This window comes from Dromiciops gliroides, chromosome 5, assembly GCF_019393635.1.
Source record: "Dromiciops gliroides isolate mDroGli1 chromosome 5, mDroGli1.pri, whole genome shotgun sequence".
NCBI lineage: Eukaryota > Metazoa > Chordata > Mammalia > Microbiotheria > Microbiotheriidae > Dromiciops > Dromiciops gliroides.
The window spans coordinates 218,594,979-218,614,968 of NC_057865.1; the positions used below are offsets into that span (position 1 = coordinate 218,594,979).

At 46.1% G+C, this 19,990-nt stretch overlaps 1 protein-coding gene across 1 annotated transcript in view; it reads right to left on the bottom strand.

Moving 5' to 3' along the window:
- Window positions 1-293: 293 nt before the first annotated feature.
- Window positions 294-19,990, bottom strand: part of FIGNL2 (fidgetin like 2) — a 52,678-nt gene continuing 32,981 nt past the window's right edge. Inside the window, exon 2 of the mRNA XM_043967749.1 lies at window positions 294-2,431. Coding sequence (XP_043823684.1) covers window positions 372-2,420 — 2,049 coding nt within the window. The 5' untranslated portion in view covers window positions 2,421-2,431 and the 3' untranslated portion in view covers window positions 294-371. The remainder of the gene's footprint in view (window positions 2,432-19,990) is intronic.

Sequence of the window (19,990 nt, forward strand, 5' to 3'; positions counted from 1 at the left end):
AGGGAGGGAGGGAGAGAAAGAGGAGATCAGAAGGCAGGAAGGAGGATGGAGAACAAGCCGGCTACCTCCACAAGAAGAACAGATGGAAAGAAAGGTTCCTGGGACCCGAGGTCACTTAGCCCAGGGCTGGGGTAATAAATAGTAGACACCTGAGTACATCGAGCCTTCCCTGGCTGACCAGGCAGGGCCAAAGCACCTTCCTTAAACTCAGAAGGAAGAAGCTTATGACAATCCCCCCTCCCTCCCCCGCCCTCCCTACATTCTTCCCATATACCCCTCCCTGATATCGGCCTGCTTACAGAGACATCCCAAAGTAGTCATTGCTCCCTGCTAAGGGGGGAGTGGGAGGGGGCATCCACCCCCCCCATCCATCAGTGTCCTGAGCCATACATCTTGTCCCATTCGACATACAAGTCCAGCTCCTTGGGGGAGGCTTGGGGACACACTTTGGCCAAGGCTGCCTCAAAGTCTTTGTAGGAGGGGGCTGGCTGCAACCCTGGGAGGCCCCCTCCAGCCCCACTCCCACCCCCGGCTCCAGCCCCAGCCCTGGCCACTGCCTGCTGGCACAGCTGTACCAGTTCACCCCCTGAGTATCCCTGTGTGCCCCGCACCAGAGCTGAAAGCTCCCCCTCACTCAGCCCACAACCCTGCTGGGCAAGTGCCCGCTGGAGAATCTGCCCACGGGCAGATGCGTCAGGGAGGGACACGTAGAAGCGGTGGGCAAAGCGCCTGCGCGCAGCCTCGTCCAGTGCCGCAGGTCGGGGCGTGGTGCCCACCACCACCACCCCCTCCCCACTCGTGCCACCTCCCCCATCCAGGTATGCCAGGAGCTGGGCCTGTAGGCTTCCAGAGGAGGGGGCCTCATCCTGGGCAGGCAGAAGGGCTTCCAGCTCACTGATCACCAGCACAGCGGGCGGACGGCAGCGGGCGGCGAAGAAGGCTGCCTGCAGGAGACGCCCACCCTCCCCTGCACCCTGGGCCGCTAAGGCCGCCCCACTCAGGCGCAGCAGCATGGAGCCCAGCTGGGTGGAGAGGCACCGGCCCAGGAGGGACTTTCCCACACCTCGAGGGCCAAAAAGCAGCAGAGTCCGCGGTGGGCAGGGCCCACGCGAATAAGTGGTTGGTCTCAACATGGGCCACACCAGCTCCTCTTCTAGGGCGGCCTTGAGAGGGCCCTGCCCTGCAATGTCAGTCCACTGTACTGGGGGCCCACAGTCCACCATCTTGCTGGTCACTAGCTCCAGAGCCACAGGGTCCACACCCTTGGGAGGATCCCCCGGGACAGCGAAGCCCCCCCGAGGGGTCGGGGCCAGCCCTCGCTCCACTGACACCCGTTCAGGGAACTTCTCAAAGGACTCTTGGTGTGGGGTATAAGTGGGGGAGCCCAATGCCTTGAGAGAAGGGCCCCCTCCACCACCATATTTTCCTGCCACATCCTCCCTGGTCCCGGGCAGCTTCCCTCGGAACCCATTGCCTCGACATTCACCATTGTTGTTTGAAGGGGGGTAGGGAGAGCCATCGGGGAGGGGGGGTTTGGCGGGCTCATAGCCATACTTGTGGTAGCGGCCTTCCCCACCTTCATCAAATGCCTTGCGCTTTAATGAAATGGCTGGCTCACCCCCCACTGGGGTGGGCTGGAAACTGTAGGCTGCAGGTGTTGGTGGGGCAGGGGCTGGTGGGGGCAAGGGTGTGGGTGTCGCCAGACCTGAGGAAAGGTAAGGGGCAGGGGGTGGAGGTGCGGCGAGGCCTCCAAATCCAGGCTGGGCTGGGTAACCCCCTGAGGGGTAGTTGTACAGGGAGCCGGAGGGGCCGTAGCCAGGGGGAGGTGGTGGCTGTAGGAGCCCAGCTGAGGGTGGTGGGGGCAGAGCTGCACTTGCTTGCCCACAGTACCCAGTGGCAAGGTATCCCCCACCATATCCAGGGCCATACTCTGGCCCTGCAGATGGCCCCCCACAGGCATTACCAGTGTACAGAGGATCAGGAAGATTCCCGGCTAATACAGGAGACCCTCCGAGGCCCGGCCCCCCTCCTGCACCCCCACTGGCTGATTTGGTTCCAGGGAGACCTTCATGGAGGGAGGTCACTGGGTATGGTGGCTCTGTCCCAGGTGTCCCAGGCCAGGACTCCACATCTCCTTTGGCCCCATTGATGGCCCCAAAGGGGGCTTCAGCATAGCCACCCAGGGCAGGCCTGTCATAGGGAGAATTGAGGACCCCCGAGTACTTCTCCGCATAGCGCTTGAGGAGATTGGAGGCCGTGAGAGTAGAGATGTCATCGTGGGCCCAAGCGTAGTGGCAGCGCTGACGGCCCCCTGAGGGCAGCTCCAACTTGTGGGCCGGTGACGGGGTGGTAGAAGAGACATCCAGGTGCTGGTCTGGCCACTGGTTGAGGGGCTGGGCATGTTCTGGTGTCCAGTGCATCTTCAACAGAGCTGGAGAAACAGAAGAAAGGAGTGAGACCCACGCCAAGGCCTTGCTCAGTCGAGTAAGGGCATCCTCCAGGGGCAGACCCAGAGAGCCTCTACCCGGCTTTCCCAGCCATCCAGTCCTCCTCTTAGAGCTGAAAGGAAGGGTCAGATTTGCTGACCCCTGACCTAGGTGATCCCAGAGCATGGGGCATGTGATGGGTTAATTTCTAATCAATCTCAAATGCCTAATCCCTGGGTAGGAGCCCCACCCACCTGTGAGGCTCTTACAAGGTTTGGTTTGGTTGCATTGCAAGAGATTCGAGCTGCTTAATCTGTTAGGCCATCCATCTGGCCGACTGACTGAGATGCCAGAGATTTTAGGTTCATAGGAAGGGGGTTTCCTGCACGCTTAAGAATCCCCAGTGCTGTCCCCTTTGGGGAGGGGAAGCTTGATCAGGGCTCTTACAGATATCACATACGTGCACGCACATACAGATGCATCTAAATAACATGAGCCAACGAAGGAAGCCTGGGGTTTCTCTCTCAGTACCAATGCATGCTCACACCAGAAACGCTACATGTTGAGTCCTCTATCCACACATAGGCTCTGCCACTAGGGACTTGTATGACCCTAAATAAGTCACCTCCCTCTTCTGAAGTCTTGATTTCTTCCTTACAAAATAAGACGGCCATAGGGGCAACTAGGTGGCACAGTGAAGCATTGGCCCTGGATACAGGAGTACCTGAGTTCAAATCTGGCCTCAGACACTTGACTCTTACTAGCTGTGTGACCCTGGGCAAGTCACTTGACCCCCATTGCCTGCAAAAAAACCAAAAACCAAAAAAAAACCCCAAACAAACAAAAATAAAATAAGACGGCCAGACAAGGATATTTCCAAGATCCCTTCTCACTCTAAGTCCTAGGATGTGCACACACAGCTGCATGTGCAGACAGACTTGGACAACCCAGAACACATTTTCAAAGATATATACACATGTATGTCTATGCATGCATCAAGGCACAAACCAATAACCATGCACATGGAAAGAGTAATGGATTTGACCTCAGAAGACCTGACTTCAAAACCGTATTCTGGTGTCTGAATGACTTTGGCCAAGTCAGTTCCCATTTCTCATCCTCAGTTTCACAGAATCACAGAATTTCAGAGTTGCAAGGGGGACACAAAGGCCATCTAAAAGAAGTCTCCTCTAAAACCCATATAAACAAGTGTTCACCCAGACTTTGCCTGAAGACCTTCACTGACAGGGAACTCACCACCTCCATAGACACATACTTTGGAAGAGCCCTCATGATTAGAAAGTTTTTCCCAATATCAAGCCTAAATCCTCTGCTTCTTGCTCCTAGTACTGTGACCCTCCAGAGCCAAGTCAGGGGGCCGAGAGGCAGTTCCCACCAGCTGGCTTTGAAACATTCATTGTGAGCATTTACATACACCACAAATCCACAAATGCTACAACTCAAGGCTTGCTTCATTGTTCTGCTGGACTTAAGAAAGTGATGGAGGGGCAGTTAGGTGGCACAGTGGATAGAGTACCGGCCCTGGAGTCAGGAGTACCTGAGTTCAAATCCGGCCTCAGACACTTAACACTTACTAGCTGTGTGACCCTCGGCAAGTCACAACCCCAACTGCCTCAAAAAACAAAAACAAAACAAAACAAAAGAAAGTGATGGAGAAAATATGAATAATGTGGATTAAATTTAAAAGCATGCAGAGGGCCATTTGTTAAACATTTCAGCAGTGCCTCTGGTTAAGCAGACCCAGAAATATCAATATTTGTTTCATATGACAGGCCTTTAAATGCTTAAAGGTGGGCTTGCTTTGGCAAGACGTATATGGAAACTGGAATAAACCCTGTGAAAGGGTGACAGGGACATTTAGGAAAGGTGCTATGTTTCTAGATCAATGGATGGATGAATGGATAGATCAGAAAAAGATTAGACAGACAGCATAGATTGGATGGATGGATGGATAGATAGACAGACAGACATAGACTAGACAGATAAATTGATAGACAAATAGAACAGACAGACAGACAGATAGACAGACGTAGATTAGATAGATAAATTGATAAATAGACAAATAGATCGGACAGAAATAGACATATGTGCAGACAGATGGATTAAAAAGACATAGAGTAGACATGTTTATATGTATGTATGTATCGATAGAACGATAGATGATAGATACATAGACAGAAGCAAGGATAGATTAGACAGAGTCATAGAAAGATTGACTGACAGAGACACACACAGAGAGAAGCAGCTAGGTAGATAGACACTGGAAAGCAGCTACCACTTCCTAAATGTTCTCTAGGCTAAATATTATTCCTTCAATGAATCCTCACATGGCATAATCTCAAGGTCCTCTGGCTTAACCCTTAGTTTATCATCGTCCTTCACATAATGTGGCACCCAGAAATTAATACAGTCCTCCAAATGTGGTCCAACCAGAGCAGAGGTAAACACAGAGACTGTCGCCTCCCTAGACATTATCAGCTCCTGACCACCATGCCCTGTAATGCCCAAGACCACATTAGCTTTTTTGGCTGATGTATCACACTGATGATGAGCTTGCAGTCTACTAAAATCCCTAATCTTTCTTTTTTTTTTTTTTTAGTGAGGCAATTGGGATTAAGTGACTTGCCCAGGGTCACACAGCTAGTAAGTGTTAAGTGTCTGAGGCCAGATTTGAACTCAGGTCCTCCTGACTCCAGGGCCGGTGCTTTATCCACTGCACCACCTAGCTGCCCCCTCATCTTTTTGAGACTCCTGTTTCTCCCACCTTGTACTTGAGTCCTGAGTGTCTAGAACAAGACCAGAAGACATTCTCCCCAGCTAAAGAAGTGTGTTTCCCTTTCATATGGAAGTGACAAAGGGGGCTGAGGTAGCATTCACACTTTCCAATATCCTTATACACTAGAGATCTGGCTGGCGCTAATCATTCTCTGCAATAACTCATGCCTTTCAATAATTATCACCAGCATCTATGGAAGTTGTATGCTGGACTTTGTCACAGGGATAACGTTTAGCATATAACTATTCATCTAGAGGCATTAGCTACTACGCTTTGTTCCTTTTTTTTTTTAAGCGGGGCAAAATGGGTCCTTCTTCAGTCTTGTGTCGTTCCCATTCTCCGGCTTTCAAAATCACTAAGAGTATCTCAGCTATCATGTCTGCCAACTCTTTCAGTTCCCCAGGATGTTGTACTTCAGATCCTGATGATTTGAACTCATCACAGGTAGTTAGATGTAGCTTACTACCTTCCTATAAATTTGAAAAGAAATTCCTTATTAATCCATCTTTTTTCTGCCCATTCCAGTCCAAAGTTCTTTCTCCTTGGCAGCACACAAACAAATCCCAGAGGTACCTTTTGGAAAGAAGGAGGTAGCCTTTCTTCCAAACTGATTATCAAATCATCAATGACTATACTTTGCCCATGGAAAACAGAAACAAAATTAAGTTTCTTCTCTTCCTTGTCTGTTATGACCTTCCCAAACACCTGAGCAACGGTTTTAATCCCGTCATCAATCCTCTTCTTTTTCATTAAAATAAAATCGTTTTCTTTCTTTTTTCAAGGGACAATGAGGGTTAAGGGACTTACCCAGGGTCACATAGCCAGTAAGTGTCAAGTGTCTGAGGCTGGATTTGAACTCAGGTCCTCCTGAGTCCAGGGCCGGTGCTTTATCCACTGCGCCACCTAGCTGCCCCCTAAAATAAAAACTTTGTTGTTCTTAGCTTTCCTAGCCTAGGAGCCAGGAAGACCTGAGTTCAAGTCCTTAAACCTGATACACAGTGACTTTGTGACCCTGGGCAAATCACTTAACCTCTCAGTACTCTTAGGCAACTTTCTAGATAGACAGACAAACTGAGATGTGTTTGTGTGTGTGTGAGAGAGAGAGAGAGAGAATATGACAGAGACGGAGAAAGAGAGAGCTATGTGCCAAGTATTGGGAATACAGTTATCCCTTCTACATCTCAACTTTCCCCATCATGGTTTCAATATATCCTGGGTCGGCACAAGAAATTAAATGAGAATTTGGGGGGAGTTTTGTGGAAGCCACAGATGACATGTAAAGACCAGAAGGACACAGAAAAAGTTTAGAGACTCAGAAATACATAAAATATATATACAGTATTATATAATACCAACATATTTTATCTTTTAATACCATAATAATTAAGCCTTCTCTGGTATGAAGGGAGGGCCAAAAATTTTTATGATTTTCCAGATTGTGAGGACACCATGCCCTAACCCCCACAATGTGGAAGGGATAACTGTACAAAAACATGCAAAAAAAACCCAGTTCCTACCCTCAAGGAGCTTACGTTTAAATGTGAGAAGACAAAAAGCAAAAAACAAAAACAACAACAACAAAAAAAACAACAACAAGGGGGGCAGCTAGGTGGAGCAGTGGATAAAGCACTGGCCCTGGATTCAGGAGGACCTGAGTTCAAATCCGACCTCAGACACTTAACACTTACTAGCTGTGTGACCCTGGGCAAGTCACTTAACCCCAATTGCCTCACTTAAAAAAAAAAAAAAGGATGTTCTGGGGGGCAGCTAGGTGGCACAGTGGATAAAGCACTGGCTCTGGATTCAGGAGGACCTGAATTCAAGTCTGACCTCAGACACTTGACACTTACTAGGTATGTAACCCTGGGCAAGTCACTTAACCCTCATTGCCCCACAAAAAAAAAAAAAAAAAAGATGTTCTGGGATATGTTGGAAATGTCCAATAAAACAGTTTGTAATTTGGGGCAGAAGAGAGGCTCAAAATAGCTCAGAAGAGAGACTAAGCCTGAATATAGAGATTGATGAATCATTTGCATAGTCATCTGCATAATTAAACCCATAGGAGCTGTTATGGTGAGAGAGACAGAGACAGAGGGAGGGAGGCAGGCAGGCAGACAGACGAGAGAGAGAGAGAGAGAGAGAGAGAGAGAGAGAGAGAGAGAGAGAGAGAGAGAGAGAGAGAGAGAGAGAGGGAGAGAGGGAGAGAGGGAGAGAGAGAAACAGAAAATGAGAGGGGCTCTCAGCCTTGGGGTAGACCCAAGTCTGGAGGCCAGAACAGCAATTAGTCAGCAAAATAGACTGAAAAGGAACAGTCAGAGAGCGGAGAACCTGGAGAGAGTAATGCTAAGAAAACCCGGAGAAGAGAGAGGATCTAGGAGGAGAGGGTGGCCAACAGTGTCAAAGGCTGCAGAGAGAGGTCAAGAAGGATGAGGACTGAGAAAAGGCCATTGGATCTGGCAATTAAGAGATCACTAGTAACTTTGGAGAGAGCAGGTTCAGTTGAGTGATGAGGTCAGAGGCCAGATTTGTTGAGAAGTGAGAAGAGAGGAAGTGGAGGTGACAAGTGAGAATAGCTTTTTCTGGGAGCTCGGTAGAGAAAGGGAGGGGGGGGATAAAGGACAAAAGCTTGAGGGTACAGTGAAGGTTTGGGGTGGGGGAGTTTGTTTTAAGAATCAGGAATACTTGGGCTATTTGTAGGCCAGAGGAAAGAAACCAGTACATAATAGCAACACCATTAACAACAAAGACAATAACATTTGCTAGCATTTATATAGGACTTTAAAGTTTACAAAGAACTTTATATATGTTACCTCATTTGATATAGGGGGAAATTGAAGTTTAGCGAGAGGAAGAGATAGACTCAAGGGCAGTTGGCTCTTACATCTTTTTTTGTTTGTTTGTTTGTTTTGCGGGGCAATGAAGGTTAAGTGACTTGCCCAGGGTCACACAGCTAGTAAATGTCGCGTGTCTCAGGCCGGATTTGAACTCAGGTCCTCCTGAAGCCAGGGCTAGTGTTCTACCCACTGTGCCACCTAGCTGCCCCATAGCTTATATTTTTAAAAGATGTAAGAGCCGGGGGCAGCTAGGTGGCACAAGTGGATAGAACACTGGCCCTGGCTTCAGGAGGACCTGAGTTCAAATCCAGCCTCAGACACTCAACACTTACTAGCTATGTGACCCTAGGCAAGTCACTTAACCCCAATTGCCTCACCAAAAAAAAATATATATATAAGCTGGTCAATTAAATCCCATAGTGAGCCCTTCAGTCTCTAGGAAACTTCTGTTTTCACTCCTCACAGGAATTGTTTCTCTTTTAGTCTTCAGAATTTAATTTCTGAGAGCTGATGTTCCCCATAGAATCTGAGTCCATGGGATCATAACTAAACCCTTACTTTATAATATGAAAGGGTTGGACTTCAAATCCAATAAACGATCCTCCATTTACACACAGGCATAGACTGTGAATCTTGGGTAAATGGATCCTGATAGTTGGCCCCATCCCTGATCCCCAAGGCTTCTTGGTAGGCACAGATGCTCATATCACACTCTACTCTAAGGGCCGGCTAACCACAGTAAAATTACCTAGTGTTCTTACTAACACCGACTTCCGATTTTACTTTGCCCTATCCTTTCTCCAAACACATTCACTTTTCTGTCAAGGCTCTCTGTTACTAAAAAGACACACAATAGACCCACTGACTTCATTTCTTTAAGATGTAGCGTTGCTTTGGGGTGAAAAGGGGGCTGGAAGAAGGGAGAGGATTTAGAACTCAGAATTTTTTAAAAATGAATGTTTATCACTACACAAGTATAATCTATATCAAATTGCTTGCCTTCTCAATGAGGGGGATGGGGAGACGGAGAGAATTTGGAATCCCAAATTTTTTAAACAAATGTTAAAAATTGTTTTTCCCCAATTTTACTAAATACCAAAAATTTTATAAATAATTTTTTTACATAATGTATCATAGGGGCAGCTAGGTGGCACAGTGGATAGAGCACTGGCCCTGGAGTCAGGAGGACCTGAGTTCAAATCCGGCCTCACACACTTGCTACTTACTAGCTGTGTGACCCTGGGCAATTCACTTAACCCTCATTACCCCACAAACACCCCCCTCCCAAAAATGTATCATAGCTTAGTAGAAAAAGCACAAGATTTTGAGTTGACTGGTTCAAATTCTGGCTCAACCATTTAATATTCATCCCTATTTTGGAAGAAAGCTAATGGAGTACTCTAGGAATCTGTGCCTAGGTCTTGGTCTTTGCTATTTATTTTTATCAATGACTTGAATAAAAGCATAGATGGAATTCCTATTGTCAGATTAAGGAATGACTAAAAAAAAAAAAAGCATTCCTTAAGTGTCTATCACTTGTAAAACACTCTCTGGGTGCCAGGGATACAAACAAAAAGTAAGATGGTCTTTGTGGGGAACTCCTGTTCTAGGGGGAGACAAAACACATGGAACATTTTAGCTGTAAGTCAAATAGAAAGATCCTGTGCATGGCTTCCAGAGGACAGCCTAACTAAAACATGAAATGAAAGAAAGGGTCAGGATTCATATAGATCTCAACAGGCTCAGAACATCAGGATGAGCCAGTAAGATGAAATAGAAAGGGAAATATAAGAATCCTTCCTCTCCTTTGCTCTATAAACCAAGGTAGGATTGAAGAAGGCTGAATCATGGAGAGAGACTAACCTCCTAAGCCTAATGCTTTATATAGAGAAGGAGCCTAATAAATTATTGTTTAATTGAGTCCAAAAGAAATTAGAAAATTATCTGGCTTTTCCATTGTCCCCATGGCACATCAACCAACCTATCCCATTTCTGTCTATTCTCCTTTCCAAGCTGGAGGATTTAAAATCAATTTCCACTGGCAAGTCAGCCCGAAGTAGAGCTTCCTTTTCTCCTTTTAAACTTGCTATATGATAACCAACCTCTTGGGCTACAATCCTAAGAATGAAGGATGTAGGCAAGGAATAACAATAATAGAGAATAATAATTAACATTTATGGGGCAGCTAGGTGGCGCAGTGGATAAAGCACTGGCCCTGGATTCAGGAGGACCCCAGTTCAAATCCAGACTCAGACACTTGACACATACTAGCTGTATGACCCTGGGCAAGTCACTTAACCCCAATTGCCTCATCCCCCCCCCAAAAAAATTTACATGGCACTTACTATGTGCCAGGCATTGTGGTAACTGCTATACAATTATTTTCTCATTTGATCCTCACAACAATCCTGGGAGTTAGTTGCTATTATTATTCCCATTTTACAGATGAAGAAACTGAGGCAAACAGGAGTTGGGTGACTTGCCCAGGGTCACAAAACTGGTTGGTGTCTTAGGCTGGATTTGAACTCAGGTCTTCTTGACTCCAGGTCTAGTGTTCTTTACATAGTGCCACCTAGATGTCCCAGGAAACCTGCTCAGTGGAGCAAAGGTAGTAGAGTAGTTCCTCTAGGTAAGAGGATCAAAGAAGTCTGGAAAGAATCACCATGCAAATATTACAAAAATGGAGAGGCTGGGCTTTCATTTTTGCCTTCTATTTTAAACTTACAAACCCTGCCAGGCATCACCACCTGCTGGTTACATATGATTGTTTAAAAAAAAAAAATGTAACTGTCTACACAAAGTAAATCAAACCAGTTTTCTGAGTTTTCCACTAAAATGTTTTAAAGATAAAATTTTTGAATATTAATAAATAGCTGAAAATACACACATAAACTTGCTTTGTGATGGGGCTAAGGTGGGAGACTTAAAGATTTTGGTTTCTAAGGTCTTTTTAAAAAAAATTATTTATTTATTTGCAGGTCAATGAGGGTTAAGTGACAGGGTTACACAGCTAGTGTCAAGTATCTGAGGCCGGATTTGAACTCAGGTCCTCCTGAATCCAGGGCCAGTGCTTTATCTACTGGGCCACCTAGCTGCCCCCAGGCCTTTTCTAATGAATAGTAGGGGTAAGGAAGACACTGGAAGCTTCCTTCCCTCCCAGGTCCTATAAAGCTTCCAGAGTATTAGCTCCCCAAAATATCCCCAGCCTTTTTTCATCATGCTCAGGGACCAAGTCTTCCATACTTTGGTACTTCCATAGTACGCCAATATCCCCCAGACTATATTTGTTGAATGAATGACTTCTGAAACTTCTTCTTCCTTATTCTACCTTCCAGAACTGACCAGGAGAGAGTTGGTCCTGCCTGAGATCTTCCCAGCCAGCCCCACCCAAAGGACATACCTGCTCTTGTCCTATTTAGGGGAGTCAGTGTGATGAGTTATAAACTATAGACTTGGAGTCAGAGAAGACCGCAAAAGCTTCCTCCAAAACTCCTTGAGCCTATTTGCTCATCTGTCAAATGGGTCCATACTCCTTTTAGCACTTCCTTCCCAGGGATGTTGTGAGGAAAGCACCATATGAACACAAACCATTGTGAACGACCTGACCTGGCATTTCATTTTTCAGATAAGAAAAATGAGGCCGGGAGAGATGAAACACCTTGTCCAAAGTCACACAATGAATTCCTGGCAGAGATTATCCTAGAAACAATCCAAAGCCTCTAAAACTCTCTGCTCTAGGCTCTAGATTGTGCCGCTAAATTCCTAACTTACTAAGTGGGCTTTCCCTCTCCTCTGAGGGCTGGAGGTGGGGGGGACTGGATACACATCGGAACCTTCCCCATTGCATTACTTCCCAAGGAGAAAAATTTAGCACAAAGCAGGTTTGTTTAGGACTTGATCTAAAAAATTTGGTTATGGGGGCAGCTAGATGGTGCAGTGGTTAAAGCGATGGCCCTGGATTCAGGAGGACCTGAGTTCAAATCCGGCCTCAGACACTTGACACTAGCTGTGTGACCCTGGGCAAGTCACTTAACCCCCCACTGCCCCATCAAAAAAAAAAAAAGTTTAGTTACTAAGGTATACCAAGGACTAGTATTCATAAGGGAAAGAGAACAAGCATTTATTAAATACCTACTATGTGCTAGGCTCTGTGCTAAGCATACTATCTCATTTGATTTTCACAATTACCCTCAGAGGTTACAGTGGAGAAAACTGAGGCCGACAGAGCTTCAGTCACTTGCCTACAAGTCATCGAGTACCTAAAGCTGCATTTGAACTAGGGTCTTCCTGACTCCAGACCCAGTGCTCTCTCTACTGAAGAAAGAAGATACTGTGGTACACTGGGACCTCAACTCTGTTATTCAATGATTGGAAAGAAAGCCCAGAACGCTCGGAGGAGGGGAGGCAGCTGTGTGGCCACCTCCATCCCAGTGTGAGAAGGGGACATCACTTCCTCTATGAAAATTCTAGTCTCACCCACCTCTTGGCAGAGAGGCAATGGACTAGAGGTGGGTGCACAAGGAGGCATTCTTTCTCCAGAACAGCTGGAAATGTGGATTTGTTTTGTATGATTATGCTTACTTGTTCGAAGAGAGAGCTTTTCTTTTTTTTTTTTGGGGGGGGGGTAGGCATAGGAAAGCAGTGCCAAAGGTAATGGTGGGGAGGGAGGGAGTGATATTTTTTAAAAGATGAAAAGAAAAGAGCTTAAACAAATCATTTTAAAATGAAGGAAGGAGGGGGGTGGCTAGGTGGCGCAGTGGATAAAGCACTGGCCCTGGATTCAGGAGTACCTGAGTTCAAATCCGGCCTCAGACACTTGACACTTACTAGCTGTGTGACCCTGGGCAAGTCACTTAACCCCCATTGCCCCGCCAAAAAAAAAAAAAAAAAGTAAAATGAAGGAAGGAGAGAAGAAAATTCAAAAGAGCAGGTGTTCTTAACTTGAGGTTAAAGTTCTTAGGGGTTCTTTACTTAGGGGGGGTGGTCCATGAACTTGGATGTAAAAAAATTACCTTGCTCTTTCCTTAGCTCACCTCTGGCTAAAATTGAGCATTTCATTTAATTATTGAAAAACATGATTCTGAGAAAGGATCCATAGGTTTCACCAGATGGTCCTAGGGGTCCATGACACAAAGGAGATAAGAACCTCTGGCATGGAGGAGGAAAGAAGTTCGAAATTCCGAATACCATCAGCTTTCTTTTTTGTTTTTTCTTACTGAAATGTTCATGTTTGTTGATATTAATTAAACACAAAAGAAGAAAAAAATTTAAAAGATTCTATACCCTCTGTCGTCCCCCCCCATTCCCCAATATCTCAGGCTCGGACAAAGGGGGCCTTGGGAGGGGAGGATCCTATTGTCTTCTGTCTCCCGATGGAAATCTCATTAATCTATTCACTACAGCTCTGACAGGCCTTTTATGGAAGCCTTTTTGTCAACTGATTAGAACTGGGGGTTGGGGAGACTTGGCTCACTGGGCAGAACTGGTCATTTCCCTATCCTGCATCCCCTTCAAATGCCAACCCTACAGTTGTTGCAAGGAGGGGAAGAAAAGACATGGGGAAGAGAAAAATGTTCTCAAAAAGGGAGAGGACAAGGAAGATAAAACAGAGAGGGGAAAGAAAAGAAAATAGACACAGAGAGGCAGGAAAAGGAAAGAGGAGAAGTTACTTTTTCCTTTGTATCCAGAGCATTTAGCTGTGTTTGGTATATAGTAGGCACTTAATAAATGCTTGCTGATTGAGTGAAAGAGAGGGAGAAGGCATGAGAATAGGGAATGCTGAATTGACAATGACCTCCCCCCTCCAGGTCATTTTCCCTTGCTCCCATCTTAGAAAGGGGACCCCTCCTCTCCCTATCTGCCATCCAGTACAGTAAAGCCCAATATCTAAAAAAGATAATGACAGGGGCAGCGAGGTGGCGCAGTGGATAGAGCACCGGCCCTGGAGTCAGGAGTACCTGAGTTCAAATCCGGCCTCAGACACTTAACACTTACTAGCTGTGTGACCCTGGGCAAGTCACTTAACCCCAATTGCCTCACTAAAAACAAAAAACAAAAAACAAACAAAAAAAAGATAATGACAATTCTTAGAAGGGGTTTGGGAGGACACACACCCCAATGTAGTATTAGTAGAGTTGGAAACTAAGCCAACCATTTGGGAAAAAAATTTGGATCTGTATCCTCAAAAGTCACTAAAGCGTGCATACCCTTTGACCCAGTGACTACCAGGCATGTACGCCCAAGGAGATCAGAGAAAGGGGGAAATGCCCCATATGCAGAAAAAATACTTATAGAAGCATTCTTTTGGTCATCACAAAGAACCAAAATCAAGTGGATGACAGCAAACCAAATTATGGCATATGAATGTGATAGTGTATGAGATATATGTGTGTGCATGCATGTATGTAGTTACTGAGCTGTATGAGTGATTGAGGAGGGACATAAACAGAACTAGAAGAATTTCTACAATAACTCTGCTATCATAAAGAAAAACTGTGAAAGTTCTAAAAACTCTGATCAATACAATGACCAATCACAACTCCAGGAAATTGATGGTGACTCATGCCTCCTTCCCATCTCTTGATAGAGAGGTGAGGGACAGATGGGACAGAATGCAACATACATTTCCAGACATGGCCAATGTGTGGATTTCTTCTTATTTAGGGAAAGGGAAAAGTTATGAAAGTCAGGAGAGAGGCACAGTGTAACACACACCGTCAAAAAAAAAAGAGAGAGAGAGAAAATAAAGTATTTTAAAATACACAGAAAAGAAAAGAATGAAATTCCAAAAGGGATAAAAATAAGGACAATGTTAGAACTATCAAGTCAAACTTAATATATACTTTTTAAGTGGCTATATATAATAGAGATGTCATGGTACCATATTAAAAGAAAAAAGATCCAATGTCTTTGGCTTATGCCTATGTGCTCTCAAGGAAGCCCACTTAGAGGGGGTCAGGGAGGAAAGGTCAGAGAGACACTGAATGCTTTTTATATAATCCACTACCTGGTTTCTACCAGATCTCCTGCCTTACTTCCATGAGATCCATGGCCTGGTTTCTGTGAGGTTCTGGTTATAAGAATTGGTGCCATACTATTTCCTTCAATATCCCTTTCTACAATGAGGGGAAACTGGGAGTTGTCATTTTCCAGACTGAACAGGCCAAGAAACTAAAGAATTGGTTTGCTTGTTTAGCATAGCAGGTGGTAGTTAGAGATGCAAAAGGCAACCTGGGTTTCTTGTCCTCAGCTAAGGTATGGGCTTCCCAAAGGCCTTGGTGCCAACTCAATACCCTTCCCCTAAGCAGAGCCAGAATAGGGGTGAGGCAGCTGGGGGAATGGAAGAAATCACTGGGATCAAATTGAATGGATGAAAGTACTAGAGATGTTTAGCCTGGGGAAGAAGAAACTTGGAAGATTTGTGCTCCCTGCCTTCAAATACTGAAATTAGACTGTTCTCTTTTGATCAGAGGAGGCAGGACCAGAATGCCCAATGGGTGGGAATTGAAGAGAGGCAAATTTTGGCTCAATATAAGAAAGGATTTCGTGATGATTAGAATTATCCAAAAATGAAACAAGGTTGCCTACTTCATCAGAGACTGGATGACTATGTGCCAAAGTTGATGCCAAAGGGAGAGAAGTTGGTGTTAGATGGTGTCTGGTGCCTCTTTCAATTCTAGGATCATGATGGTATGAAAGAAGATCCCAATGCCAAGAGCAAATGAAGCAGGTAATCTGGAACACCGAAGACTTTGCCCGTAACTGAGGCTGTCCTTCATCCCTTTTCTATCCATGAAATGGGTAGGCTTCAGATGTCCACCCCCTCCCTCCTAGTGGGGAGACTCCTGGGTCTTTGGGAACCCTTTAACCAAAGGAAAGGGAGGGGTGGAGTTGAAAGGGGAGTATGTGTCATAAGGATGCTGCTGAGTTAGGGCTGAACTGAACTGTTCTGAGTGAGGAGTCAGCTGGTCAGTTTCTGCTCATTGTTTTATGGGTGAATAGCTATGTACCTTTGGGCAAGTTGTCTAATTTCTCAGTGCCCTGATTTCACCATCTGTGAAAGTCAACTGACACCACAGGTCTTTATGGGCCCTCTGGGACCAGAAAATAATGCTATGAGGCAAATAATCCTTCTTCCCCCATGTCCAGCCTGACCTGCTGAAAGGGCCGAGCCCGTCCCCCTCTCCGGCCTCTGCGCCTGCTATTTTCCCTGTGGGAGATGAATTCTCTCCCTCTTTCTCATAGTCTACAGAAATCCCAACCTGACCTTCAAGGCCTTGTTCAAATCCCACCCCCTGCAGTGATCTCTCCCTCCTGAATACGATAAACCACTTATTCCATCCTTGTATCATTCTCTAACCCGCAGACTCTGGGGCTGGAAAGGACCTCAGAGTTCAAGTCCAAACTGATCACTTTGCAGAAGAGGAAACTGAGGCCTAGGGAAAAGAGGAATGGCTTGCACAAGGTCCCCACATCTAGAAGTGCCCAAGGTAGGATTCAAATTCAGGGCCCTTGTCTCCAAACTCAGGACTCCTTCCACTACAGCACAATGCTTCGGTTGTCTCTCATGTTATCGGTTCCCCCTCTAATCTGAAGTCAGCAACTGTCTATCATACTTCTCACTGGCATACAGCAGGGGCTTATTATATACTTAGTGGTCTATTCTCTCCTGTAATGAACAAACCACCTGCTCCACTCTCCATCTCCTATGGCAAATGCCTGTCAAAGCAAAGGGGAATGGGGAAAAGCCAGGAAGGAGGAAGAGACTCAAGCTTCCTCAGGAAGCTCCCAATCGGGAGATCAAGACCCATTCAGGACATCCATGCAGACACAGAGGAAATGAAAGAATTAGGAGCAATTTGGCAGAGTTCTATAACACCAAATAAAGGGAACTCAATGGCATGTTGGATAGGGTGCTGGGCCTGAGGTCAGGACCTCCAGGACCAACCTTGAACAAGGGACTTAACCTTAGTCTGCCTCCCATTTCCTCAACTGTAAAATGGGGTAAGGTTTACAAAGTGCTCTACAAATATCATCTCATTTGATCTCACAACAACCCAGTGAGATGATGTTATTATTGTGCCCATTTAAAAGATAGGGAAACTGAGGCTGCAAGAAGCTACGTGTCTGAGGCAAGATTTGAATTCAGGTCCTCCTAACTCCAAGGCTGGCACTCCACCCACTATGCCTCATAGCTGCCTCAGTAGGCTACACCCCATTTGTGCTTTTTGGTCCATCTGCCTATTCCTTCTGCCCCCTGTTCCTCCCTTCCACCTGTCTCCCCACCCCTCCCGGATGCTGACAAAGGGAAGGGATGGAATTCCCATAAAACCCCGACCCCTACACATGGTAAAAACATCTCTCTGATTCTGATCCCGTTTCCTCATGGACAGTGGGGCCACTTGGCTTACCCTCCCTCCTCTCCCAGAGAAGCAGCCCCGGCCACTCATATGTCACAAGTCAAACAGCGGGAGGTCAGCATGAGAGCCGTCTGACCAAAAGCCTATCCCCATCTGGACCATGTGGGAGGGGGTGGTGATGAGCAATAGAGAAATCCCTTCTCTATCCCCTCGGTCAGGGCCACAGCTGAGCTGGGTCCATCTGTTGGCCTGTAACTGAGTAGTCTCAAGTAGATGGGGGCAGGCACAGACCGGGGAAGGGCTAAACAAATTGTGGCACAGAGATGGAATGGAATATTACTAGGATATAAGGAATCACAGCAGGAAGACTATCAGAAAGGCTTCCTGACCTGATACAAAGTAAAGCAAGAAGAGCCAAGGGGAAAAACAACAATGTAAATAAAAAGAATCATTACAGAACAAGTGAACATTAATGTTGCAAAATGACACAGAAAAAACTTAGCCCCAAAGAAGAGAGAGAAGACATCTCCACATTATTCCTTTGCAGAAATTAACGGGAGGTGCGGGGATCTACTGGTGAGGAACAGGGCATACAGTTAGATTTTTTTCCCCTAGTATTCATCAGTTTTTTTTAACTTTTTTTTCTTTTCTCTTAAAAAAGAAATCCTTTGTTATAAGGGATGGCTCTCTGGAAGAAGAACAGGGAATGGTACAAGAAGAAAGTGAAAAAATAAAACATAGCAATAAAAATCAAAGAAGATTGGGGGGGGCAGCTCCCTTCAGCAGGAAGAGGCTGCTCAGATCAGGGCTCTTCAAATACAAGAGGGTATGGTGGTCTCCCCAAGCTCCCAGGCAAACTTGACACAGAGAGGTGGGATACTATTTATTCCCAACCTTAGTCCACACTCTGCTCGGCCAGAAAAACTTGTTTGCTTCCTTAATAACGGCTCTCTAGGTTCTGTACTGACCCCTATAATGGATAATCCCTGCCCCCAACACCCCCCAAAAAGCAGATTATTGTTTTAAAAAATCATTCCTCCATGGCATGTTAATGTCATTTGGATGATACCATGATGTAGTGAACTAAAAGGCAAAAAAACCCTGAATTCTAATCCTGGTTCTGACATGGTTCAATTGCCATGGTCTGGTGGGAAGAATGCCAAATGTGGAGGCAAAGGACCTGGGTTTGAATCTTGCTCTGCCACTTATATCTATGTTACTTTGAGCAAATCCCTTACCCTTCTAGGGGCTTTAGTCATCTTAATAATCTCGAAGACCCATTCCAGGTCTAAACTTAAGACCCTCATTATCTTCTCTGGGTCTCAGTTTTCTCATGTACAAAAAGTGAGGATTGGACTAGATTAACTCTAAGGTCTCTTCCAGTTTGGAGGTTCTGTGAGTCTAGGTCTTCCGTTTATTCTATGAGTCTAGAACAAATATTCCCTCTAAATTCCCACCTATGGTGGAGAGAAATAGGAGAAAACTAGGCTGAGCTTCAAGAATGCCCAAAAAGTAGTTCATCCACCACTGGGGTTTTGATCAATGATCCTGATCCATCATGGTTTTAACACATCTCTAAAGGTGACCAACCAGTCTAGAAATATTCCTAGTCACTTGTTCTAGCAAGTAAGACCTGCTTCACATCCAGCCTACTGCAGGTAAAACCTACATCATCAATATATCGTTGATGTTCTTTGCCCTACCTTGGGGCCTCAGAATGATCACCTGGTTTCTTTTAGGTTCAAGGCCTGACTTCTATAAGGCCTTTGGTAAGATGGGGTCACAGATAGATTTGTCCCCCGGCTTCCATGTTCTATGTCTTCCCAAACTCCGTCCTCCTCTCCCTCCATCCAGAGAGGAGCAAGGGGTCTGGCCCATTCAAGAAGCCTTGGGTGAGGGAAGATGAATGCTGTCCAGTGGTACAGGCTAGGCTAAGGACTGGGCCATCCCCCTTGCCCCCCCCTCCCCCACCTCCCCATCTCACTCTGAGTTCTTACTCTTTCCCCCCATCCCCAGCCTCACTATATCCCAGGTACAGCAAAGGAGAGAGTAACCGAGAAAACCCTCCAGAGAGAATATAGTATAGGAAGCACAGTGGGTGGGTAGGACTGTCCAGCCCCCTATCCTAGCACACTAGGGTTATCTAGGAGAGATGTAATTTGACGATCTCCATTCAAAAAGGTCAGGTTTATCTATACATTGAAAGGAGGGTAAGAGAAAGGAAGAGGGGAAAGGGCCAGGGACTCCCTCATTCTTGAGGCCTGGACGAAGCCTCTTTGTTTCTGCCCAGTGGCCCAGGCAGGTTGGGGGGAGGCAGCAGGGAGGAGGGGGAGAGGAGACTAGGACAGGAAGGGATGCTCCTCCAGTCTCCCCCCACCCCCGCCTCCCAGCTGCCACCAGCCCCTGGAGCATTGTAAGGCTCTGGGCCAATCACCAAGCAGCTCAGGGAAAGTCCCAATGCCCAGTTCAGTCCCAAGGGAGGGAATTAGCACTTTTGAACCACTCAACCCACAACCAACAAAGCAAGAGGCGGAGAGAAAGAGGGAGGGAAGGAGAGGGAGAAGGAGGGAAGGA